General features: G+C 47.3%; 1 protein-coding gene across 4 annotated transcripts; it reads left to right on the forward strand.

The window, feature by feature from the left end:
• On the forward strand, positions 1-26,707 carry ATOX1 (antioxidant 1 copper chaperone). 4 transcript variants are annotated; one of them, XM_025867193.2, is made up of 4 exons: positions 1-180; positions 6,044-6,119; positions 9,118-9,286; positions 25,555-26,707. In XM_025867193.2, the coding sequence occupies exons 1-3, from the start codon at positions 175-177 to the stop codon at positions 9,240-9,242; spliced, it is 207 nt and encodes a 68-aa protein (XP_025722978.1). In that variant the 5' UTR covers positions 1-174; the 3' UTR covers positions 9,243-9,286; positions 25,555-26,707. The 4 variants fall into 4 exon arrangements, with proteins under 4 accessions (XP_025722978.1, XP_073746833.1, XP_025722977.1 ...); XM_073890732.1 differs by lacking the exon at positions 25,555-26,707 and adding an exon at positions 20,823-24,695; XM_025867192.2 differs by lacking the exon at positions 25,555-26,707 and adding an exon at positions 11,798-12,435.
• The last annotated feature ends 394 nt before the right edge of the window (positions 26,708-27,101 follow it).

A 27,101-nucleotide genomic window follows, 5' to 3' on the forward strand; every position in this document is an offset into this window, starting at 1 on the left:
GGGCAGGGCCTAACTGCCGGCGGGCCGGGTGGGGGCGGGGCCTGGCGGGAGGGGCGGCTCTTCCCGGCGCCCAACCCCGGAAGCACAGCCGCCCGAGCTCTCCGAGCCGGCAGAAACGTCGCTCCCGCAGCTGCAGCCGCCGCCGCCGCCGCCGCCACCACCAAATCCACAGTCATGCCGGTGAGTGCCTGCTCGCTCCCGCCCCGCGCAGGCCCGGGTCCCCGGCTTGCGCCTCGGCTGCACTGCCGATCGGCCACACGTTACTCTGGACGGGCTCAGGCCGCCGCCGGAGCTTTTGCCTCTCTTCTCACTCCCTCCCTCCCTCCCTCCCCATCTACTTGCAGCTTCTGCGACCCTCTAGAAAATCTGATCCGAAAGGGGTTTTATGTAGGAGTCAGGCCTCAGAACATCGGAGCTGCAAGGCCTCTAGGTGTTACAAGCCCAACCCTTCCCTGCATAGACGGGGAAACTGAGACCCAGGGAGGGGCAGAGTCGCCGAGATCACCCAGGAAGCAGGTGGCGAGCTGGAACTGGGACGTCTAGTCCCTGCGCCTTACCCCTGTTTGCCACTGTCTGCGGAGCTGGCTTGAAAGGGGGAGTGGGGGAGGGGGTGGGGTGGCTATTGCCTCCTGGGCGGGGCAGGTTTTCAGAGATTCGTGGTTTTCTTTCCTACCACCTGCCCACTCGCCCATTTTCATTTGAGCCCTGGGCGACACTGAATGGAGACAACAGTGCTTTTAACCTTTCCTACCGATCACTTTCTGAACCTGAACCCATGAGCCCATGAGAGGTTAAGGGACCTGCTCAAAAATTGCCAGTTGAGGGACGCCTGGGTGGCTCAGTCGGTTAAGCGGCTGCCTTTGGCCTGGGTCAGGATGGGCTCCTTGCTCAGCAGGGAGCCTGCTTCTCCCTCTCTCTCCCTCTGCTTGTGCTCTCTCTGTCAAATAAATAAAATCTTTAAAAAAAATTGCCAGTTGCTCAGAGTTTGGGGAGGAATGAGTAGGTCTTAGGCGCCTTTGCCACTCACTCAGTCTTAATGCACATACCTGGTTGCTCAGGGTCTCATCTTGTAGATAACAAATCAAGGACTTTGGCAGATAAAAAGAGAAAAAGCCCAGTAACTTACTGGAGGCCTCCTTTAGGCATTGGGTGGAGCCAGGATTTAGCCCCTTATCTTCAGGCTCCCAGTCTCTCCTGGCCTGACCACTTGGGAAATAAATGCCAGACAAAAATAGTTATACCGGATTGAGAGTATGCTGTGATCTCAAGTACATCCTGTAGATCCTGGTTGGGGTCATGTGGTATTTAGCAGTTTCCCCCAGGGTGCCTAGTTTATGGCTCTGCTTTAAGTAGATACCCAGAGGTGTCCCACAGATACCCCGTGTCTTATCACCCTAGCTTTGGGGAGCTGGCAGATAAGCCAGAGGCCCCCTGGACCAAGTCACAAACATCTCAAGTGTCATTTCCGTTGGGTCTTGCCAAGTGCCTTGAGACAAATCCTCAGACAGCACAAAGTACGGACAAAGAACCTGATGTTATCAGTGCTCCTACTTGAGCAAATTGCCTATGGCAATAAGACGACAGCATTAATCACCCTGGGACCAGGTTTTTGTAGAGGGTGGCAGTGAAGGAAGGCCAGCTTGAGGATCACTCTATAGTCTGTGTTCACTTCTGGAGATTTTGACAGACAAAAGACCCTCCAGAGCAGATGGTCAGAATGAAGAGGGCACTTGGCACCATATCACAAGATGAGCAGCATGAGAGGTTTCTCAGACAAAAACTTGGAATCTCAGAAGGCTCTTTGAAAAAATCTGTGCCCTTGCTTGTCAGCTGGGTGACCTTGGGCAAGCCGCTTTACCTCTCTGCCTTTATTTCCTCATCTGTAAAATGGGGATAAAATCTAATCTCGGGACTATTGTTAGTAGTACCTGGAAAAATGCCAGTAAAATACATAGCATAGCCAGTCCCCAAGAAATGGTAGCTCTTATGTCAGCCTAGGACAAGTAGGGTAGAACTAGAGGCAGACAAGTGTTAACCCCATTTTAACAAGGACCACAGTGGTTAGGAGTTTAGACTTTGAAGATATTTTCAGGCTGGGCTCTGTTCCTCACTAGCTGTGTCACCCTGAGTGAGTGACCTAACCTCTGAATCTCAGCTCCCTTGTCTGTCAGGAAAGGATAATAATGGCCATCTCATGGGGACCTTGTGATGATTAAACAGGGTAATGTGTGCAAAGTGTTTAGAACAATGCCTGTCATGTAGTCCTCATTCAAATATTAGTATTTGTAAACTCCTAATCGACGTTGTGTTCAAAGACTAAATATCCTGGATATTTGAGAAAGACTTCCTTTCTGGGAGGGCTGGACAAGGTGACTCCACTGCAATTTCTGCCCTTCCAGTTCTGAGATTCTGCTAAAGAATTTTACAGTTTACTGGACTTTTTCATTGCTTTAAAGGACCTTAGAGGTGACAGGCCCATTTGAGGGGCTCAGGCAATAGGGGGCTGGCCTTGGGATTCTCTGTAAAGAATGGATTACTCTGTCCTTTAAGTAGATTTTCTACCACCCCCAAATGGACTTGTGCAAGTCCGAGTAGAGGGAAAGAGCACAGGCTTGTAACATTGGCCACCCAGAAGCCGCCTCCTGGCTTCTGACCTCCGTACTGTGGAGGATGAAAGGGGACCCATGCTCTGTAGGTAGCAGCGGAAAGCTTCACTGTCTGTTGACTTGAGGTTCTTGGGCAGCATACACTTGTTCCTCTTCACCAGCTGTCCCACTCCCAGAGCTCCTGCTGAGAGTCAGGGTAACAGGATGGCACCTGGCAGTGCTGTTGGCAGCTCCTCACTAGCAAAGCGTCCCTGGAGCCAGGAAGGCCTGGGTTCGCATCCCAGCTGCGGCACAGACTCGCCCCATGACTGTGGGCAGCTCCGTGAACCCCTGGGAGCGTCAGTTTCCTCTGGAGTAAAATAGGGTCTCTAGCTCCCTTCCCAAGCCGAGTGAGAACTGAGATTCTGTGTACAGAGCATTTGGCGCACGGGCACTCGGTAGATTTAGGTCTTATGTCGGTCTTGCAGACCCTTTAAGTCTTTGGGTGGGTATCCAGGTGCAAACCATTGACAAATCTGGATTGTCTGTTGGTCATTCTAGAGCAGGAGTCGGCACACTTTTTCTTAAATGGCCAGGTGAATACTTGAAATGCTTTAGGCTTCACGAACCATCTGGTCCCTTAACAACTCAACTCTGCCATTCCAGTGTGAAAGTAAGCCAACGGGCTTAGCAGTGTTCCAGTAAAACTTTATAAAACCAGCTCAGAGTCTGGCTGTAGTTTGCCAGTTCACATTCTAGAACAGCATCTCAAACTGTAATGTGGGCAGGAATAAACTGGGTGTCTTGGAGTTGTTTTTTGTTTGTTTGTTTGTTTGTTTTAGTTTTTATTTTTAAGCAATCGCTCCACCCAACCTGGGGCTCGAACTCAAGACCCCAAGATAAAGAGTTGCATGCTTCCCGGACTGAGCCAGCCAGGGTTTCTTGTTAAAATGAGGATTCTGATTCAGGAGGCCTAGGGTGGGGCCTAAGATTTTGCATTTTGCAAGCTCCCGGGTCACGCTGATACTATTGGTCTGAGGACCACACCTTAAAGACAAGATTTTGGAATACTTGCTACAAATCCTGTTTTCCAGAATTTGTTGTGGTTGTTGTTAAGTAGTCATACAAGCTAAAGGAATCAGAGGTGTTTAACTAGAAGAAAAGAAAAACTGTTTTCTTTAAGGCAGGTTTTGCAGATTTGGCCTCAGTAAAATAGTGGAAAGCCAAACTCTTAACTCTTGGTCTTAGTTTCCCCTGGATGGAATGATGATTGAAGCCAAACCCAAACATATTATGAGACTTGGAAAGAGCTTGAGAAGCCATTAGTCCGGTTTTTCTAGGTGTGTAGCCTGCCTCCCTGTGACTCCCCAGTGGGTTAAAAATGGAGAGAGTCCCAGGGCCCAGCCCAGAGCCTCAGAGCGATAGAGGCAACTGCTTGCAGAATTGCATGTCCTCAAGTCCTCGAGTGATTCTTCTGTGCACTGAGGTTGAGAAAACTTGAGTTGGCTAATACCTTTTTGGTAAGATAAGGTGACTGTGGTCCTTAAGGCGCAGGAATTTTTTTTTTTTTTAAAGGCACAGGGATTTTTGCCTGAGGTCTTCCAGCGAGAAACACTGATATGTCCAGAATTCCAACTGAGGTAGCAAATTTGAAATATTTTGGAATGCTTGGGCGCCTGGGTGGCCCAGTCAGTTAAGCGTCTGCCTGCCCCTGCTCAGCGGGGAATCTGCTTCTCCTTCTCCCTCTGCCCCTGCACCCACTCAGCTCACGAACTCTCTCCCTCTTTCTCTCTCTCAAATAAATAAATAAAATCTTTAAAAAAAAGTACTTTGGAATGCTCCATAAACATGTAGTCATTGTTTTTTTGAAGTGAAGGAAAAGAGAGCTGTGGAAAAAACTAATAATAACACAGCAGCTAATTTTTCACCCAGTGGAGACTACTAGGCGCCAACCTCTTAATGTTTTAGTTACCTTTTGCTCCTGAGGAACGACCCCAAACCTCGGTGGTTGAAAAGGGTAAACGTTTATTAATTCTTAGTTTGTGAGAGTCGGGAATCTGGAGGTAGCTCTGGGGGTGTCCCAGGCACGGGGTCTCTGATAAAGATGCATGAAGATGTCGGCCGGGCTGTAGTCATCTGAAGGAGCGTCTGCTTCCACAATGGCTCCCTCACATAGCTGTTGGCTGGACACTCAGTTGCTCGCCATGAGCACCTCTCCATAGGGTTGCTTGAGGGTCTTTAAGACGTCTCAGCCAGCTTCCTCCAGAGAGAGAGCAAGGAGAAGCCCCAGTGTCTTTCGTGACCTGGCCTCAGAAGTCACATAACATCACTTCAGCCATATTCTGCCAGACACAGACCAACCCTGAGACATTGCGGAAGGGGACTTCTCAAGGGCATAAATACTCAGGAGGTGGAGGTCACTGGGGCCAACTTGCAGGCTGGCTCCCACTCTTAAAGTGATTGTCCCATTCACTAACCTGGAAAAGGGACTCTCATACCCAATTTTCAGATGTAGAAACCAGGGCAAGAAGAGTTAAATAACTTACTCGTGGTGGTACAGCTTGTAAGTGTCAGAGCTGGGAACTGAGGCCGGGCTTATTTCCAGAGATTTTAAAATAGAAGATGTATTGGTATAGTAGATTTTGTCTGAAAGCAAAGGAAGGACCCAGAGGTCCTCAACCAGCTGTGTCAATCATCTGCTCACTCAACAAAATGTAGTAGGCACCTACTGTGTGCCAGGTGCTGTTCAAGGATCAGGTCGCAGCAGTGAACTGAACAAAGCTTGCCTTCAGGCCCTTGGAGACTATAGGATGTTGAGCCCATATGAAGAGTCGAGGAGTCTGGGTGCCCTTACTGGTCCAGCCTTCAACCCACTGGGAGTCCAGGCAAATCCCTTCCCAGGACTCAGGTGCTGCCTCGAACCGTGAGGCACGTGAGTGAGCACAGTGATCTCCATGTATCAGAATACCAGAGATGCTTATTAGCCACGATAGACGCCCCAGCCCACACTTGTTGATCAGAATAGTTTTTGCAAGTTCTTGGGTGATTCTAATGCAGACGATGATGTGATGTATAAATAAGACCACCAGATCAGCATTGCTCAGAGGCCATGGGCCCACCTATGTCAGAGTTGTCGATGGTCTCAAGAACCAAGATTTTGAAGGTAAGACTTTAAACTAGCTTCCCAGATGATTCTACTCATCGTGTGCTAGACACTGCTGAAGGATTTGTAGGGATTATCTCATTCAGTACAGCAGCCTGTGAGATGGAGGAACCCTTTCTTAATTCCACTTTACAGTCTAATAGAGTGGGGCTCAGAAACCGGCTGCTGGTGCGTCTGATGACAGCCAGCCTGGCCCTGTCTCTCTGCGCTCTGTCTTGGCCCCTGGGTGGGCCTGCATGCTGGTGGGGGGTGTGGGTCGTGCCGCAGGACTGGCTTACGGTCCCCTTTGTTTTAGAAGCACGAGTTCTCCGTGGACATGACCTGTGAAGGCTGCTCAAATGCCGTCAGCCGGGTGCTGAACAAACTGGGAGGTGAGTGAGCGGCCCGCGGGTAGGGGTGAGGTGGGGGAGGCCGGTGCCCTTAAATTGCGTTCAAATGCATGCAGCCACGGAGCTGGAGAGGCTTGAGTTGAAGCCGATAATAAAAGAACGACTAAAATGTATTGAGTACTTACTTAGCATGTGCCCAGTACTCTGCTTGGTGGCTTTGTGCGGACCGAATCATCTGTTCCTCACCAGAGCCATTTAGGTGGCTCCTTAGACTGTCGCCATTATAAGCAGGAGGAACTGAAGTTCAGAGGAGTTGAGTGACTTTGCTGAGATCTCACAGTAAAAGTGGCGGAGCTGGGATTTGGCCACATCGTCCAGCTCATGGCCCTGGCAGCACTAGTTGACATGTTGGTGATCTTCGGTGTGATCATTTTGCAGACGATACATTGGAGTGTCATTTTCTATTAACGTTTACAAAATTGTAGTATTTTTTAAAAATGAACTTTGACTCAAGTCACATGCAGAAGTCCTAAAGCCCTTCTTCTGGACATATGTAGAAAACCGTTATTCTCATCCAGCCCCTTTGGTTCTCAGCTGGGGAAACTGAGGCCCAAAGAGGGCTGGGGTCTGGCCCTGGGGGTCCATGAGGTAATGACTGAGCTGTGGTCAGCGTTCTGGTAGTGCTGGGCAGTCCGTCTTCTAAGATTTTCACGTTTAAAACCCAAATAATACCCAGATTTCGAAGGGCTTCCACGTGGATGTGATCCCGTTAGCACTTGGAGCATTCCTCTGAGTTGGCCTTTCCGTCTGTGGAATGGGGATGTTGACACCAGAGCCCGGGAGGGGAACACACTTGCCCAAAGTGAGTCAATGGCTGGTTTCTAGTCCTGGAAACTGGAATCTTAATTTGAAAGAGTCTGAGGCAGGAGGAAAAACCTGGTTGCTGACTTGCCGTGTGACTAGGGCCACCCTAGCTGTGTGTGGACGTGTCAGCCTCTGTCAGCTTCTGCTGTGGATCCTGAAAGAGTGAAACTCTGCTTGAAAGCCCCTCCAGTGTGACGTGGCACGTTCCAGATGAAGTGAAGGGTGAGGGTGGGCCTGCTTTCACTCTTGACGGCTTGAGGACACCTGGCCAGGAATCTGGGCTGCAAGGAGCACAGTTTGAAACCCACTGGGTTAGATGATCCCAGAGTTTCTTCCAGCTCTATGATGCTACCAAAATATTTGTTCCAAAGAGGAGGGAGACACTTCTGAACCAAAACACAAAAATCCAGTGTGGAGCAAGGACACGTTACATTTTTTTCTCCCTCAGTATCCTTAGGTATAAATTGCAGACATTATGACTAAATCCTGTGCCCTGGACTTTTTTAAGACTGTTTGATGTTTGGGGATCTCCCTTTGAACTTGGATGGGTTTCTCCCCATCTTTGACTACTGTCCCCACTTGGGTGGCCTCTTGAAGTCAGAAGGATTAGTTGGAGCCTTAGATGAGCAGTGCTGGCCTGAGGAATCACAGCTAATGGCATATGTGAATCGGAGAGACCATAAGGGCTGGCCACCCTGAATTCCTTCATGTACAGATGGGGAAACAGGCCTAGAAGGGGCAGGACCCACCTGTAGTCATCCAACAAGTCAGTGGTGAAGTCAGGCCTAGAACCTATCAAGGGCTTTCCCTCTGCATTCCATTTTCTCAACAAGATACATTCTAGGTATTCCCATGGACTGTTCTTAGGGGAAGGGAGGGTGGCTTGAAATTGACAAAGCCCTTTAGGAGGGTGGTTTTACAATATCAACATTTAAAATGTGCCAGTCTGTTGCTCCCCCGTTTCCATTCCATAAATTCATGGTACAGAAATATTTTCACAAGTTTTATATGTTCAAGTATGTTCACTGTAGCATTGCAGCAGGGGACTGAGTAGATGTACGGGGCGTCCACACTGTGGAATGCAGTGTAGCTGTTAAAAAGAGGATGATGTGGGGCGCCTGGGTGGCTCAGTTGGTTAAGCGACTGCCTTCGGCTCAGGTCATGATCCTGGAGTCCCGGGATTGAGTCCCACATCGGGCTCCCTGCTCAGCGGGGAGTCTGCTTCTCCCTCTGACCCTCCCCCCCTCATGTGCTCTCTCTCTCTCATTCTCTCTCAAATAAATAAATAAAATCTTTAAAAAAAAATAAGGATAGATGGAGCCAGATTGAAAAAAATGCGTTAAAAAAAAAAAAGAGGATGATGTAAGTCTATATATACTGAGATGGCAAGATCCCCTGGACATTGGAAAGTGAAATATAGCAAGACGTGTTTATAGAGTACAATGCCATTTGGGGGAATTACTTTTCACTTGTCTGTCTGGGAGAAAGACTGGGTAGATGCCATGCTGTTTATAGTGACTTCTGGAGGCCTTCCACTTTCTAGTTTATTCAGAAATGTTTGCTTTTTTTTTTTTTCCCCAATGGTGTGTCTGTATTAATTACTTTTGAAATTAAAAAGAAGAAAAAACTTGGGTTCCTGGGTGGCTCAGTTGGTTAAGCGACTGCCTTCGGCTCAGGTCATGATTCTGGAGTCCTGGGATCGAGTCCCACATCGGGCTCCCTGCTCGGCGGGGAGTCTGCTCCCTCTGGCCCTCCCCCCCTCATGCTTTTTCTCTCATTCTCTCTCTCTCAAATAAATAAATAAAATCTTAAAAAAAAAAAAAAAGAAGAAGAAGAAAAAACCTAAAAGAAGCCCCAGCCTCGAGCAGGGATTGGCAAACTATTGTCTGTGGGCCAAATCTAGCCCACAGGCTGTTTTTGTACAGCTGAGAATGGTTTTTCATTTTTAAAGGGGTGTAAAAGCAATACACAGAGAGAGACGACAATGCACCTGAGTCCGTGTGGCCCCTGATGCCTAAAACATGACTCTGGCCCTTTATGGGAAGAGTTTGCTGATCCCTGGCATGGAGGAAAGGGGAAGGTGGTTGTGAATAAGAATTCTAGAGCCTGAACTCTCTGGCTCTGACAGGGAGGGTCTCTGCTTCCTCCCCACACACCTCACTTCCTTTTCCTGCAGGAGTTGAGTTTGACATTGACCTGCCCAACAAGAAGGTTTGCATCAACTCTGAGCACAGCGTGGACATTCTGCTGGAGACCCTGGAGAAAACAGGAAAGGCTGTTTCCTACCTTGGCCCCAAGTAGCGAGGGCCCGGACCCCTGGGCCCAAGATGGACCAAAGGGAGCAGGTGGGTAAAGCCCCAGCCCTTGTACAAAATACTTCATTATCTAATGCAAATCCCACATTCCGGGAATCCTTACAGCCCCCTGAGAGTACACAGAGCACTGTTATGTCTCCCACGGTCCCTTTTATGATTTGGGGAGTGCATCTCGTGATCAGCAGGGGTTAAGTATAGAGCGTAGAGCCTGGGCAATGCTTTGATAAACTGTCCCATCCAAGAGGACCCTATGCCCTGGGCATCATGCTTCTGTGCCCTGACCAGGTAAGTTAATTCAACTTGGCGCTTCTCTCCCCACTCGGAAGTGCTGTCCGCTTCCTGAGCATGCTCTGTGCCCCGATTGGTACAAAAGCAATCCTCATGTCCAAGCTGGATGTCCCCTTTAAATGTCCACAATCCAGAGAGGCACGTAAGTGTGGCACTGTGCTGAACCATTCGCTGTGGAACCAGGACAGACCTCACTGACTGATCCAGCGCTCCTTCCCTCTGTACCCTGCTCCAGAATCCTTCACGGCACAGAATCCTTCCCTTCCTGGCTGTCATTGCCCTTGTCATGCTTGAATTATAGTGACTGCCACATCCCTGCTGTGGATCAGGGCTCAGTGCCACTGAGAAACATGAGGCCTGGAGAGGGGAGGTGGCTTAACCCAAGCCCCACACAGGCGAGTAGCAGAGGCAAGATGAAAGGCATCCTGAATGGGAGTTCTGTTGTGGCCGATGGCCTTGTCCCTGTGTGTGGGCCCACAAGAGCTCCCCAGGCAGAGGCCAGCTACGGCTGACAGGTGGGCTGTGGCTATGTCCTGTGTAGGGGGTGACATCACATGCAAATCATGTCAGATGCATCTGTTTTCCTCATTCCCTTTCTGTCCACGGACACAGCCCACGGTCAGGAATGAGCCCAGGATGAATAATGATGTCCTCATTTCACACTGTGACTTTGAATACTTCTTACATTCTGGAGACTCAGGCCTTTCATTTCTAAAATGGGGCCACAACCTCTATCCTGTTTTCCTGCCGTTGGTGGGGGGAGGTTACTAGGAAATCCCTCTGAAAATGAAGGATGATCCTCAAAGAGAAGATATGTTTCCACCATGCTATGGATCAGTGTTGGTCACATGGTTCCTGAACCCTGAGGAGTTTTGGAGGAGAATGATGGGTGGCACTCTGGGCCCCTCCATCTATCCCTGGTTGCCCTGTTTCGTACGGGGCCTCCGTGTCAGTTTATAAGATTGTGGTTGATAAAAGTGCTCCGACAAGACAGGATGGAAGGAGGGAAGAGCCAGAACTTCCTGAGTAGGCGAACCACATGGGGGAGCCCCAACATAGACCCCTCACTTTGGAGATTCCTGGCCCGAGCATTTGAATCTTGTTCAACTCCTGCCAGTTGTAAACCATGGGTAACTTGATGTGTGTTCTTCTCATAGTAGTTTTTAAATTTATTGAGGTGAAATTCACATAACACAATTAAAGTGTACCATTTAGTGGATTCACTGCATTCACAATGTTGTGCAACTCTGGTTTCAAAGCTTTTATCACCCCAGAAAAACGCCCCAAACCCATTAAGTGATCACTCTCCACTGCCCCGTCTCCCAGCCCCTGGGAGCCGCTAATCTGCATTTGGCCTTTCGATTTGCCTCTTCTGGATGGTTCATTTAAAAGGAACCATACAATTCCACTTAGCATAATGTTTTCAGGATTCATCCAGCTGTACCACGGATCAGCACTTTATTCCTTTCTATGGCTGAGGAATTCTCATAGTTTTTAATTAATTTATCTTAGCTTTTTTTTATTATGGAAGTTTTAAACATATAAGTAGTAAAATGAATCCCTGTGTACCCATTACCCAGATCCACTGATAAGTCATTGCCATCATTGTTCTTTTTCATCTGTGCCCATTATTTTGAAGCAAATTTTGATACCAGCTAATTTTATCTGGGCAAGCATGTCAGCAAGCAACGTGTAGTATGAAAAGGCTTCTGCAGACTCAGATGCACAGCACTTGGTGATTCTTACCTATCAAGCAAGCTCCCCCCCCCCGCCACATCCCTGCAGCATCTCTCTCTGTCTGTTTTAAGATGCTCCCCAGTGACGCATTTGAAGCCAGGTTTGGGACTCAGAGAGTGTTTCTGGGTCATAAAGTCACCTCAACTGTCTGTTCATCAGCAGATTTGTTTGCTGGTGATTTTGTTCATTGTCTTCCCAGTGTGAATTGAAATAGGACAGGGAGAACCTACCATCCCAGCAGCCCCGGAGGTTCCCCAGGAGAAGGCGTTGGCGGAGTTTGGCTTTGGCGGAGATTGGCTTTGGCGAGATTAATGGTTTCCAGCCAACCCGACTATTACAGACTTGGTGGGAGGGGCATGCAGGGCTGAATCCTGCGGTGCTCGTTCTGCTCCAGCACCTGGGTTTCCCACTTAACCTCCCACAACTGGCCCTTAGTGAACCTCTGCTGCTTTTGCAATGCCTTCATGCGCACAGCAGATGGTGCTTTCCTTCCACCTAACTTCTCGTCTCTTCCAGGACACTGATCTCCTGCCTTCCCGACAGACCAGGGGCCTGGCAGTCCTGCTCAGCGATGGTAGTGACCCTCACTTGCCCTGCTTCTCCCTAGCTTCCCTGCAATAAAGTTGAGCCGCTTTTGTTGGAGGTGTTGTCTCTTGCAGTGTCTGGATATTACTTGCTCACATGCTCTGAAGGAGTAATTACAGTGCTTACTGGGGTTGGAGTTCTAAGGGCTCCCCACTGGGAGCACCAGGCCTGACAGACTGTGATTCTTTGCTCTGTGATCTTCGGCAAGTTATTTCCCCTCTCTGCACCTCACTTTTCCCATCTACAGAGTGAAGATGTTGGGCCAGATGGGTGATCCCCTTTGTTTTCAATATTTTGAAAGACTCCTGTCATCAGGTGCATTGCATTGAAGGGATGTTAAATCTTACAGCAGTTAGAAAAGTGGGTAGAGGCTTGTAGACAGACTGCCTGGGATAGAGTCCATGCTCCAGTACCTCCCAGCTGGGCCACTTAATTTCTCGGTGTGTACAGGCATAAAATGTAGTAATAGCATCTACTACAGATGGCGGCCGTGTGGATTAGAGGTGATATGTGTAAATCGCTTCAAGTGGTGCTTACCAGTTAGACAGTAAACATTCTTTATTCACTCATTTGTGTGTATTCCATTAATCATAAGTCTATAGAAATGGCAGTTAGGATTCCAGTCAGCCTAAAAATTAGTGTCTCACAGAGTTCATTCAGTTATGTCAAAACAAAGGGAATGTTTTACTGTGTGTAGCTTTATTTTATTAACTATATATTTTTTTAAACCAGAAGTTCTCAAACTTTTATTGTCTTAGGACCCTCTTACACTCTTAAAGATTATTATTGTGTATCTCAAAGAGCTTTTGCTTATGTAGGTTATGCCTTATTAGAAATTAAATTTTTGAAATGCAAAAATACACGAGCCCATATCCCATTAACCATTGGGACTAGATGAAGCCATTGCACATCTTTAGATTCTGGAAAATTTCACTGTATGATTGTAAGTGAAAGGAAAAGGCATCTCATGAAAATCATTTTTACCCCCTTTACCTTCTGAAAGGGTTTTGGGTACCCCACGTTGAGAATCGCTTTAGCCATTTATGGGGCACTGATGGGGGACCAGCACTGCTGGGCTCGGATGCGACCCAGCTCTGCAGCTGCGACCCAGCTGTGACCTTAGATCCGTCCCCTCATGTCCCCAGAAGGAGTTTCCTCCTCTGCATGTGGATAATGCCTGCACCTCAGGGAGCTTGGTGGCCAGAAATAAGACTTTGTTTCAACTCTAAGCTGTGTGCTAGCATTAATTTTGGTCCCCTTATGAGATTATGAACTCTCAACCATTTCTGCTTTTGTGGTCCTCAGCACAGGGACGCTCCCAACCCTCATGGTAGCTGGCTTTCTTGGCCACCAGATGGCAGTGTCCTTTGGGTTGGACCATCAGGAGAAGTTTAAGACCGGTCCCGTGAGTTCTGGGTGGATGAACCTGAGGGTTTTTCCATTTTTGGAGCCTCCCAGGAGACCTGGTTCAGGCTGGCTGGCCCATTGAGAACGCCCCAGGATTGAGGCACTGGCGCCGCTTGGGACGAGTGGGCCTGGGAGGAGTTCTTCCCCAGCCCCCCGCCCCCCATCCGTGTTTCCAGCTGAGGACCTTGGTTCTGTTCCTTGAGGCTCCAGAGGGGCTGGGAAGCTGTCCCACCTGTCAGCAGCGCAGTTGGCCGCCCACAGAGTGAGATCAGCCAGCAGAGTGCGGGCTTCTGTGGGGGTGGGAGTGGGGAGCCGATGTGTCCACGTACTGCTCAGGGCCTCCTCCAACGCCTGACCCAGCCCTCGCTGCAGCCAAACCGCTCCCGGGTCCCCTAGGTATCGGGCTTTGGGTCGTGCTGCCCCCCTGTAACTGGAATGTTCTCCGCCTACCTCCCCACCACCACCCTGTCTCCATGTAGAAATTCCTTTCCCTCCCTTACATACCACAGCTTCCATGAAACCTCTCCACAACTGGAAGTAATTTATTTCTTCTCCTGACCCTCACAGCATTGATCCCACAGCTTCAGGGTTGGGACAAAGCTCTTTGTCCCCATGTCTTTCCTGTCCTCCAGCATCAGGCCAAGCATAGAACAGGCACCGAGGGAATATTTGATGGCTGTGTAATAGGTACCGTTTGGAGGGTGTTCATTGTGTGTCGTGCCCTTACGTTAATGTCATTCCATCCTATCTGGTCCCCATGAGACAGTGGGCGAGGACAGACCCTGGTGCATGGTAGGTGTGCAGTAGATGTTTGTTGGGTTAATCTTTCAGAGGAGGAGATTGCCTGGTCTAATCCTTTCAGCAGGCTTATATTTTTGTCAAAGATCCCTGGTGGTGAGTACAGCAGCCTAGAGTGACCTCTGGGGTGGTCCCAGTAACTGTCATTGTCATTGTTTCTGGGACTGATGGGGTAAAGCTCCCAGCCACTTTGCCTCTGTCAACCATCCATCCTGTGGCCAAAGCCTTGGTTTGTCCAGTGCTGACAGAGCCCATAGCTTCAGAGAAGACCTCTGCCCCTCAAGGGGCTGGAGGTAGAGCCTGGGGGCTGGACGTGAGTGAGGCTGTGTCCCCCATGGTGGTGTGGGCCCCAGAGGGGGCCCCTTAAGTGCTGAGTGAGCTTAAGCTAGTCACCTTCTGTCCTGACCTCCTGTTAAATACAAGATTTTATTTTTCAGTTTTTTTTTTAACAGCTTTATTGAGGTATGATTCTTTCCATTCAATAAATTGCACTCATTTTAAGGTATGAATTTTTTTTTAAGATTTTATTTATTTATTTGACAAAGATAGACACAGCGAGAGAGGGAACACAAGCGGGGGAGTGAGAGAGGGAGGAGCAGGGAGCCTGATGCGGGGCTGGATCCCAGGACCCTGGGATCATGACCTGAGCCGAAGGCAGATGCTTAACAACTGAGCCACCCAGGTGCCCCAAGGTATGATTTTTTGAGACACAAACAAACACATACTCATGAAATGATCACCCCAATCAAGATAGTGACTAGATCACCGCAGAAAATTTCCTCAGGTCCCTTGGTAATCCTTTCTACCCCTCCCTCCACCCCAAGCAACTACCATCCTGCTGTCACAATGAGTTTAAATGTTCTAGACTTCTATATAAGTGCAATCATACAGTATATACTCATTTTTTGCCTGTTTTTTCCCATTCAACATGATTATTTTGAAGTTCATCTGTTATTAATGGGTACAACAATTCGTGTCTCTTTATCATCGAGTAGTAAGTATTCCACTGTATGGCTGTACCACAAGCCATGAGTGGTTATTCATTCACCTGTTGATGGACATTTTGAGTTGTTTCCAGTGTTTTATACTGCTCTCCGGTACTGGCATGGTTCCCCAAGGGCTCTGCAGTGCACAAGGGAGAGTCTCAGTGGGCTGGACGCTTCCAACCCGACACACCCAGACTCAAACCAAGGCAGCTCAGGTGATGGTTCTATCAGCTTGGCTTTCTCCTTTAGCCCAGGCCTATATCCTCTGGACTTCAGCAGCTCTGGATTCAAATTCTTCCTTCACCACCTACTAACCGTGGTAACTTGGGAAAGCTACTGATTCTTTTGTGCAACTCAGTTTCCTCACCTGTAAAATGGGGGTCATAATAGTACCTATCCCATGTGGCTGTTGTGAACCTTAAGATCATCGCATGCCAAATGCTTGCTGACAGCGTTCCACAAATGAAGCTTTTTGTTTGAACAAGAAGTTCCACCGTCATACAATTTGAAGTTTGAAAACTGAAATTTGGGAAAACATCGGATCTCCCTCTTTTGGCCGTGGCAGACTAAAAAAAGTAAAAAACGGAATCTCAGCATTGCACCCTATGGGTGTGAGCAGTTGGGGTCGCGGTCCTCTCTTGTGTTCTCCTTTAATTAGTGCCAGTCGCCTAAAAACCTCAGGCCTGCAATTTCTAGGGAGTGTCTGTCAGAGCTGATTTTAGATTTCCATGTCCTTAGGGCCTGTGGCTACTTAGTTTAAGTGGACAAGATGGGTTTCCTAATCTGCTACCTAAGATGGGGGAGGTCTGCAAATCTCATGAAGGCCTTGAAATATCAAAGTCCCTGGAAATAAGGATCTGTCTCCCCTGGGTCTGCTCATCGGAGGTTCCTAGCATCCTGACCCTTTATGGTAGATCCCCAGACAGCTAGAAGCCGGCTGGATCTTGGATAAGAACACAGGCTCCGCAAACGGGTTCAGCCCCAGTCTGGCTGTTCACCAACTGTGTGAACTTGGGCAAGCTGCTTAACTGCCCAGGATCTCAGTTTTCTCATCCATAGAATAGGAATAATAACAATACCTTTTTCTTAGAGTGAAGTGAGTAATGCACACACACAAAGGGTACTCAGTTTGGCTATCCTCACCATCGCAGGATCCTAGGGAAGGAGTAGACCTAGTTGGTCATGCAGCCCAACGTCCACGTCCCCTCCCTCTGATGGGTGGCGCCAGGGCTTGACTTGCACACCATCCCTAATAGGGAGCACCACTAGCAGCTTGCTCTGCCCTGGACAGCTCTGTGAGGGAAGGATCTGGTGTCGAACCCATCCTTATGCCTCTGGCAGTTTCCATGACTGGGGCCCCATGTGGGGCATCAGTCTAGCCCTTCCCTGTGGTGGCTCCTCAGAGGCAGAACATGCTTTTCCTTCCCTATGCCTATCACCCCTCCCTGGCCTACCTCACGAGGAGTATCCCAAATTCCCTCCTCAGCCTTTCCTCAGGGACAGAGCTGGAGTTAACGGACCGTCTGGTCACTAGCCTCTTTGTTGATGCCTTCCTGATAGTGGGAGCCGAGAAAACATGGAAAAGGCCAAGCGGTTCTGGACCCCCACCGCTCCTGTGCCAGCCCACATGGTCCCTGGCTCAGCATGGAAAGAGCTAGACAAGTCCCTCAAACAGAGGGAACCTGGGCAAGTTAACTCCATCTCTCTTCATCTGGGCAGGTGGCACCTAATCCACAGGTGATACAGAGTGCTCAGCGTGTGGTAGATGGTCAATCAATGCATCTCAAAATTCACATTTTTGAGGACATGTCCCTGATTCCTACCACTCTCCACTCTGTAAAAGGACCGGGCCTGCCCAGTCAGGCCACACCCACCAGCAGACCTGGCCCTGACACTGCCCCTCCCAGGATCCAATTTGGAAATAGCCTTCACCCAGGCAGTCGTTTGTGGGTATCTAACTCCTTTTTTGCTCTAAACAGAAGATGTGGTTCCCTCTATGTTCCTGGTAATTAGAGAGGCCAGAAAAGCCATTGAGATGGTAGGAAGGGCTAGAGGGAAAGGTGAAGCCTTCCGGTCAACAGCAGGCTATTAGTAGTTAAGTTTTTGGAGAGTCAAAGGTTATACGAAGATTTTCGGGGTGCCTGGGTGGCACAATCAGTTGAGAGTGGGACTCTTGGTTTCAGCTCTGGTCTGATCTCGGGGTCGTGGGATCAAGCCCTGCATCAGGCTCCACGCTCAGCACAGAGCCTCCTTGAATTTCTCTCTCCCTCTGCCCTTCCCCGCCGTGTACTTTCTCTAAAATAAATAAATCTTAACAAAAAAAGTTATATGAAGATTTTTCAGCTGTGCAGGGGGTTGGGGCACGCAGAGGGTCGGTGTCCTGACCCCCATGCTGTTCACGGTCAACTGTATATATAAAAAAACAAAAATGGTTTCCCCATCCATAAATTAGAGATCATTGCATTTATATCACAGGGCAGTTCTGAGAATTAAGATAATCCAGGTAGATCATTTACTACAGCGGCTAGTGTGTAGTAGGCATTCAACGAGCATTAACCATCTTATTAGTATTTTTATGTAGCCTGCTTCTTCCACTAAATTCTGCATGGCCACGCCTTTATCTCTCATGTCTGTTATCTGGGGCTGCTTCTGCACAGCACTGGCCGAGTTGAAGAGTTGCAACAGACACCATATGACCCACAAAGCCTAAAATGTTTACTATCTTGCCCTCTATAGAAAAATCTGTTGATTCATGATCTAGATCAGTGATTTCGAGCTGTGTTCAATGGCAATCTAAGGTTCCATGCAGGTACCTCAGGAAAAAGAGAGTAGTAGACAGTGGGGGCATCTTTCTACCAAGACTACTCCCCTTATTTATTAAAATTAACTAGTTGTGTTCTACCAAACGCTTAAGGAAGAAATTATGCCAGTTCTCTACAATCTCTCTTAGAGGATGAAAACAGAAGGAATACTAATTCATACTATAAGGCCAGCAATACCCAAAACCAAGACCAGACAGACATTACAAGGAAAGAAATCTATGGACCAATATCTCTTATGAACACAGATGCAAAACTCCTCAACAAAATACTAGCAAATCAAGCCAATGATGTCTAAAAAGAATTACAAGGGGCGCCTGGGTGGCTCAGTCATTAAGCGTCGGCCTTCGGCTCAGGTCATGATCCCAGGGTCCTGGGATAGAGCCCCACATCGGGCTCCCTGCTCCGTGGGAAGCCTGCTTCTCCCTCTCCCACTCCCCCTGCTTGTGTTCCCTCTTTCACTGTGTCTCTCTCTGTCAAATAAATAAATAAAATCTTTAAAAAAAATAAAAAGAATTAGAAATCGTAACCAAGAGGGATTTATTCTAAGTATGCGAGCCCGGTTCAACATTTGAAAATCACTTAATGTAATCCAACATATCAATAAGCTAAAAAAGAAAAACCACATGATCATATCAGTAGATGCAGAAAAAACATTTGACGAGACCCAACACCCACTTATGATAGAAACTGTCAGTAAATTAGAACAGAGGGGAACACCCTCACTTGATAAATAATATCTACAAAAAACCTATAGCAAACATCCTACCTAATAGTGAGAAACTTAGAGCTTTCCCACTAAGATCAGGTCCAAGATTAGGATGTCCTCTCTCACCACTGCTTTTCAACATTGTACAGGAAGTTCTTGATAACGCTATAAGGCAAGAAAAGGAAAAAAAGGTACACAGTTTGGGAAGGAAGAAATAAAATTGTCTTTATTTGCAGATGAGTGATCATCCATGTAGAAAATCCGAAAGAGTTGGGGTTTAAAGAGCTTCCAGGTTGGTGCACACATCCATGTACTGGAAAGTGGTGCACCCCAACTCCACAGGGACAGAAGCACCTGTGCTTGGGACTCTCCCAGGCCTCTCCCTATGTATCTCTTCATCTGGCTCTTCAGATGCATCCTTTATCATATTCTTTAATAAACTGGTAAACGTAAGTTTTTCCCTGAGTTCCCTGTTGTAGTAAATAACCATATCCAAAGGGGAGGGAGTAATGAGAACCTCCAATTTATAGCCAAGTCAAATAGAAGTTGAAGGTTGCCTAGGGGTCTGCCACAGATCTGCTTGGGACTGGCATTTAAGTAGGGGGAGTCTTGTGGGACTGAGGCTTTCACCTGTGGGATCTGACACTATCTTCATATAGATAATGTCAGAATTGAGTTACATTGTAGGACACTCAGCTGGTGTCACAGAATTGCTTGCTGTGGGGGAAAACAAAAACCAAAACACAGAACACTCCACACATCTGATGACCAGAAGTGTCCAAAGTGTTCTGTGTGAGGAGAGGAGAAAGACACAAGAAGGGAGCGGTAGGGTTTTCTAGTACAACCACATATGGTAAAATGTTAAGATTTGTCAAGCCTGCATGTAGATACAAAGGTTTTTGTTTGTTTGTTTGTTTTTTAAATAAGATTTTATTTATTTATTTGACAGAGTGAGAGAGAGTAGGGGGGAACAGCAGAGGGAGAGGGAGAAGCAGGCTTCCTGCTGAGTGGGGAGCCCAACACAGGGCTTGACCTGAGCCGAAGGCAGATGCTTAACCAGCTGAGCCACTCAGGCACCCCTGTTTTTTGTTTTTTTAAGCAGGCTTCATGGAGCCCAACATAGGGCTCACAACCCTGAGACCTGAGCTGAGATCAAGAGTTGGACACTTAACCAACTGAGCCACCCAGGTGCTCCAACACAAAAATATTAACTTTATTATCCTCTATATCTTTTTTGTACATTGAAATATTTCATAAAAGAAAAAGCACTTGCTATATAAAAATGGAAAATATTGCCAACAGTTCAAAAGGCTATGCAATGAAAAATAAGTACCTGTTCATTTTATATCTGTGATCCTCCTCATCACAGAGACACTGATTATTACCAATTTCATATTTATCTTTCAGGGGTAGTCTGCAAAATGTAAGCTTTTTCTTTTTTTTTTAATAGATTTTTTTAAAAGATTTTTAATTTATTTATTTGACAGAGAGAGAGAGAGACAGCGAGACAGGGAACACAAGCAGGGGGAGTGGGAGAGGGAGAAGCAGGCTTCCCGCAGAGCAGGGAGCCTGATGCAGGACTCGATCCCAGGACCCTGGGATCATGACCTGAGCCGAAGGCAGACGCTTAACGACTGAGCCACCCAGGCTCCCTGCTTTTTCTTTTTTTTTTTTTAATTTAAATTCAAGTTAGTTAACATATAGTGTATTATTAATTTCAGGGGTATGGAAATGCGAGCTTTAATAACCAGAAGAGCTGCTCGACTCGGAAGCATACCTACACACGTGACTACAGCCTAACACATCTGGATACACACACCTACATCCTTACACATCTGGATACACACATCTACATCCTAACATATTTAGATGTCTGATTCTACTCACCCATGTGGGGAGCAGGCCTGCACAATGAGGCCTTCCGTTTGGAAAGTCTACCTTGTGATCCTTTATTTTGGACACTCACTATAAACCACCTCTTTGTTTTCTCTGTCAGTGGACCTGAACCCATATTGTGTGTCTTTCCCAACTGGTGATTATGCGGGCCTCTCTTATTAACTAGGACCAGCTTCTCTGGAGAATGATGGCTTATCTCTTTGAAGTGTCCTCCTCAGGCTCCTTAGAATGAAGTTTTCATATGCCAAACAACCCATATTTTAAGTCAGACCATCCCAAACGTGTCCTTAGAATTTGGTGAAAATCAGTCCAGCCATTTTCTTTTTTTTTCTTTTTTAAAGATTTATTTATTTGACAGAGAGAGAGAGAGCACAAGCAGACGGAGCGACAGGCAGAGGCAGAGGGAGAAGCAGGCTCCTGGCTGAGCAGGGAGCCCGATGCAGGGCTCGCCCCCAGGACCCCAGGATCAGGACCTGAGACGAAGGCAGACGCTTAACCAAATGAGACACCCAGGCGCCCCCAGACCAGCCATTTTCTTATGATATGGTACACAAGTAGATAAGAAGTCACAAGCTTCACTTTATTACATGAATAAATCTCCCACTGCTCCCTGACTCTGACCTTTAGGGGAAAAAAGAGAGGGAGAAAACTTACAAAACGAGAGCACACTTGATCTTTGTACCTTGCGTTTTTTTCTTACTTATTACTATATCTTGAGATGGTTTTGTATTTCCTATCAGTCCACACAGTTTTGCCTCTGTATTTATAGTATAAATACTGGTTCAATTTCATTTGTGAATTTACAAATATACAAATATACAAATATACTTGTATCTTTTCTTTCTAAAACAAAGTCTTAATTTCTGTTAAGTGTAGGGTGACCAACTCGTCTTTTTGCCTGGGATTTTTCTCAATCTTATCACTTAAAGTTCTGTGTCCCGGAAACCCCTCTTCACTTTTGTCCTAAAATGAAATCATTAGCCAAATATTGTCCACCCAAAATATGGATTTTCCTAGGACGTTTGCTAGTGTTGGGGGTTGCCTTACGCTTTTAGGTGGCTGTGTAGTATTCTGGGGTATGACTTTACCATAACTTTACTAAGCCTGCTTGCTACTAATGGACATTTTGTTTCTAGAGTTTTGCTGGAACAAACAAGTCTTCCACAAATGTCCTTGCTTATTTGTTCTATAAACTGGTAAATTCCGCATGATAGTTTGTTTTGAAAATAAGGCTTTCCTGCTAAAAACAAAACTCAAAAAGCCACATGATTAAAGACTCTTTCATCTTGGGCTCTCTGCGAGTCTCTTTTTCTTCAGGTGACTGACTGGGCTAAGCATGAGTTTAAAATGGGTTGGCAGCCAAGGTCTGGGAAAGAAGCCCAGGCACAGGAGAGGCTTCCTGGGGTGCATAAGGGAGAAAAACAGCCCAATGCTGTGCTTCACAGCGTGGAGGGGGCTGTTTAGCAAGGGCAGTGGGAGAGGAGTTGGCCAGACTTCGAGGGGTCCAGTGTTGGCCAGGAGTAGGGCTGGGAGACTGGGGCCATTCAGCTGTGTTCCAAAAAGAGCAGGGAGAGGAAGGGAAAACAAGCCCAGACTCACACTGGGTGGCTGCCGGCTGGCCAGGCTTCTTGGTACAACAAGGCCGGTGCCAGGCGGCAAGGCCCAGCCAGCCATCCCCCGGGATCCCACCCCAGACTGGGCAGGATTAGGTCAGTTCCACAATTTCTTTTTGGGGCTATAAGGAATGGAGTTTTACGGAGTAGGGGATAATTCAGTACTTTTCCAGAGAGATGGGCTACCTGAGCCAGAAAGGTGATTTTCTAGTCATGGGGTGTGTGTGATTTCATGTGTATCAGTGCATCCTTTATCCTTCAAAGGGGCTGCAGCATCACTTGCCAAAATGTCCTAGGCAGGATGCTACTAGTGAAACACCAGATTCAAAAGTCAAAAAAGTTCAGGAAATGGCAAGTCAGTCAAAATCAAGCAAAATTCTTCACTGTGGGGATTCTCAGAGCCTTCACTATGCTGACACTGTACTTCCTGACTCTTTAAAAGGAAGATGAAGTATACATTGTTTCCTAAACGTTGTGTCCTTGGAATATCCCCTGCCCCCTCAGGGAACACATAGTAACATCTTTACTAAATGGTGTTTGCTAATTCTAGTCCATAGGAAAAGGCAGAAGCCAACAGGCCTACCTGTAAACCATCCAAAACTCCGGGACAGAGGGGGCTACGGAATCTGGCCAGTGAGAACTATCGGGTTCTGCCGTGTCCTACAAAAAAGTGTGATGAGCATCTTTTTAAAAAAAATCATTGACTTTGGGCGCCTGGGTGGCTCAGTTGGTTGAGCGACTGCCTTCTGCTCAGGTCATGATCCTGGAGTCCCGGGATCGAGTCCCTCATCGGGCTTCCTGCTCAGCAGGGAGTGTGCTTCTCCCTCTGACCCTCATGCTCTCTCTATATATATCTCATTCTCTCTCTCAAATAAATAAATAAAATCTTTAAAAAAAATAAAAATGAAAATAAAAAATAATTGACTTTCATGAGCGTGAGCGATTCCTCTGGAACTGAGTTAGGAGCAGCCGCGCGCTTGTGAAGACAGTTGACTGAATATGGCAGAAGAGCTTGGGCTTGCTTCCACCTGCATCTCTGCCTCTCAGTTCTTCTGGTCCCAGAGATTCAGCATCATACTTCACCACAGTGATCTCTGGGGCTTCTGTGTCAGGCTCAGCACACACAGCACCAGGGGAGAGATGCCCCACTTCATTATCATCTCCATTGTGTGGCCTCCGTCTGTGACTCCTCCGTGACCTTTGCTGGTGCATTTTGTTAGGTTAAAAGGCAAAGCCATCTGGGAAGAACCATTGCCAAGGTCCTTAGCAACCTCTCTGCCCTGAGATCTATGTGGAAAGAGCCAGATTTGGTGTTGGAGGATGGAATGTCCTGTAACAGAGGCTTTGTTGGCCATTCTTTCCCATCCTTGAGTCACTGGATAAGGTTGGTACCTTGTATCTGGGGTCCTTTCTCCTGGAAAGAACTAGAAAATGAAATGCTAAAGAGTCAGAGAGAACTTGAGTCTTAGTTTGCTCTGCCACTAATTTGCTGATTGATACTAGAAAGCTTTTCCTTTCGCCGAGCCTTACATTCTTCCTCTGTAGGATGAGGTGGTCAGACTATTTCAATCATTTTCTAACTTTCTGATCAGAGGAAGACGTCTGTCAAAGCCTTAAGAGTCATCCCATCTAAAACAGATAAAAGTGCTCTCTAACCAAAGTGTTTTTAAGGTAATATTACATCATTATATTGTGGAAGTGTTTACTATAAAAGTCAGGATAGAGATGCTTTTAAGAGCAAGTAGTGTGTTGTCATTGGGTCAAGGCACACAGAGGACTGCACATTTCCTGACCTGAGGGGGAGTTACAAATTTCTGGGTGGCTGCAAATTTCTTGACCTGAGTGGGAGTTACAAGAGGTGTTTTCCTTAGAATCTTTCAGTGAACTATAAAAATATTACTAATATGTTATAAAGTCGATCACTGAGAACACAACTGTGTCAGTTAGGGCTAGCTGCAAGAGGCACAAACTCCAAAATAAAAGTGGCTTAACAAGATAGAGGTTTATGTTTCCTTCAGGTAAATGAAGTCTGGGGTGAGCCGCCCAAGGCACTCAGGTGAACAGGGATGCGCTCAGTGATCATCGAGGACCCAAGGCTCCTTCTCTCTTTTGTCCACCATCTTCAACACAAAACTTCCAATTCAGAGCCCGAGGTGGCTGACTGACCTCCACCATCACGTCCACGTTAGATCCAGCAAGAAGAGGGATGAGAAGAAGGGCATACCCTCTCACTTTAACCCCTAGAAGTAGCACTCACAACCTCTGCTTACATCCCATGACCAAACCTTAATGACAAAGCCTTACCTAGCTGCTAGGGAGGTTGGGGAATGTCGTCTCTAATCTGAGTGGCCATGGACCCGCCCAACTGTAATTTCCACAGCAAAGGTAAAAATGAAAGAGTAGATTTAGGGGACTACCAGCAGAATCTGCCACAATATATTAATGGATTATGGTTTCTGATGTGTTAAAATTAGTGGGTGAATGGGGCACCTGAGTGGCTCAGTCGTTAGGCGTCTGCCTTCGGCTCAGGTCATGATCCCAGGGTCCTGGGATGGAGCCCCGCATCGGGCTCGCTGCTCAGCGGGAAGCCTGCTTCTCCCTCTCCCACTCCCCCTGCTTGTGTTCCCTCTCTCGCTGTGTCTCTCTGTCAAATAAATAAATAAAATCTTTAATAAAAAAAATAAATAAAGCAAGAGGATTTCAAAAAAAATTAATGGGTGACTAATGTGGGTGTCTTTGCTGTTTTTCAGTCATAGTTGTAAATATAGCTTGAGGTATACAAAATGAGATGAATATTAGTAGTTTATGGTACTGTAGAAGCACTCACAGAACGCAGCTTAAAACCCCCTGAACTAGAAACTCCCTAAGAGCTTTTCCAGCTTTGACATCCTAGAATTCTATGAAAGCCCTGCCCCCCTTCCATGAGCTTATGAAGGGCTTTCTCTCTGGGGACTGGCAGGGGACTTCTCGTTACCTCCAGGACTGAGAATTGTCCTCATTGTTTCTTCTGAGTCATCACACCCTGGCCAAATATCTTGAAAAGCACCCTGTCATTCAGCTGCTTCCCCAGAGGTGGTGTAGTTTACTGAGGCATTGAAATTGCCCGTGAATTAGCTGTGAATTAGCTGCGAGTGGCTCAGACTTCCTCCAGATTTTCAGAGATCTTTATAATAGAAGGGCCTAGCTTTGGTTCAACTCTTATTTTCAGAGGAAGAGGCACGGATCCAGAGAGGTTGAGAAGATTATCTGAGGTCACCAGCAACTTATAGCAGGGCAGGGCCACGTACTGACTTGTCCGGAAGCTTTTCACCACCACTAATTATAATAGCTTTAATTTAATGTACATGTTCTATGTGCCAGCCTGTGGGCTAAGCACATCACATGCAAGATCTCATTTAATCCTCATGAAAACCCTGAGAGATAGGTTTAATTTTTTTTTTCTTTTTTGGTCATTTTATAGACCAGGAAACTGCAACCTCAATTTGCCCAAGGCCTCACTGTTCCTTGGTGTTGGATCAGAATTTGAACCTAGACAGTGCACCTGCAGAGCCTGCTCTTTGACCTCTATGCTAAGAACGACTGCCTTCCACTAATGGTCTTGGAGTGAGGAGGACAGACTACTATGGAGCAGAAGCACTTCATCACCACTCGGGTATCACATCCGTTCAGACCCCCTTTGCCCCCAGTTTGTGCTCCGTCAGCAGCAGCTTGATGTCTAATTCAAGATGTCTCAGCACAGGGAGTAACATGCCCTGAGATGTGGATGCCAAACTTTCTAGCAGAACAAGAGCCCGGCCCTCAAATTTACCCCGAGCACCTGTCCTGTACGTCCTACGCTGTCTGTATGAGCCATCCTCGAACACTGCAAAGGTGACCAAATGGAGCATCAGGATCTGCAAATGCCCTGACCTTAGGTGTGGGGACACATCTCACGACCTCCCCCATCTCTGGACTGTCTCTGGACCTTGCCTGAACGCCTGCCGCAGGTCCCCCTCTGTGACAGGTTTCTATGTTGTATACAGGGGCACCACAGCCCCAGGGCCTTTCTGCCTGTTATCACTCACTTTTCCCCTGGGCAAAGGAGCTGAGGAATTGTCCAGCCTAATGGACAACAGGAAGCTTTCAGGACTTGGAGCACCATGGAGTTGCTGTGGAGACCTGAGCCGTTTAGCTCACCCCGACTCTTCAGGTTTCTCCTTGTCCTCCAGCACAGGAAGAGGCCAAGGAAGGATGATGGGATGAGGTAATGGGCCTGAGAGACTTTATCTTTGAGAAGGTTCTGGAAAGGCCCAGGGGCCACAGGTATTGTTTTTGTCCTTAGGCTGACCACCTTTCTGAGAGGAATGTTGGTGGGGGTTGGGCATGCTGGGCAGCCCGTTCAGAGGACAGGGGGGTTGGGACAGTGAAAGGCCATCAGCATCGCTGACCTGTTTCTGTCAAGAGCATAACCCTGGAAAATCCCAGAGCTTCACATGGCCCAGTCTGTGCAGAGTCCCAGTGGAAGAAAACAAAGTCCCACCGTCACAAGTCATTTTTAGAAGCTCTATAATCTTTACTTCTGTATCTCTAAGAGCATTAAAAAGGATCTAATTAATAATCCGTACAAAACTCCATTTCTGTTCTGTCAGATTCCTTCATCTCTTCATTCCTATTGCCTGACTGCCAGGAAACTGCAAAACCCCACACGTGGGACCTGTGGATTTTTGCCTCTTCCTTCCTTTCTTCCTTCCTTCCTATTAACTAAAAAAACCCACCTCTTTAGCACTTCTTATTTTGAACTAGCCATCGATTCACAAGAAGTTAAAAAGACAGTAGTACTCAGAGGTCCCATGTATTCTTTACCCAGTGTCCTACAATGGTTACATCTTACATAATTCTTTCCTATTAAATTTTAATAGCTCGGGGCGCCTGGGTGGCTCGGTTGGTTAAGCGTCTGCCTTCGGCTCAGGTCATGATCCCGGGTCCTGGGATCAAGTCCGGCATCAGGCTCCCTGCTCAGCGGGGAGC

This window comes from Callorhinus ursinus, unplaced genomic scaffold (assembly GCF_003265705.2).
Source record: "Callorhinus ursinus isolate GAN/ISIS: 27379988/994484 unplaced genomic scaffold, GSC_fseal_2.0 scaffold3, whole genome shotgun sequence".
In the NCBI taxonomy this organism is placed as follows: Eukaryota; Metazoa; Chordata; class Mammalia; order Carnivora; family Otariidae; genus Callorhinus; species Callorhinus ursinus.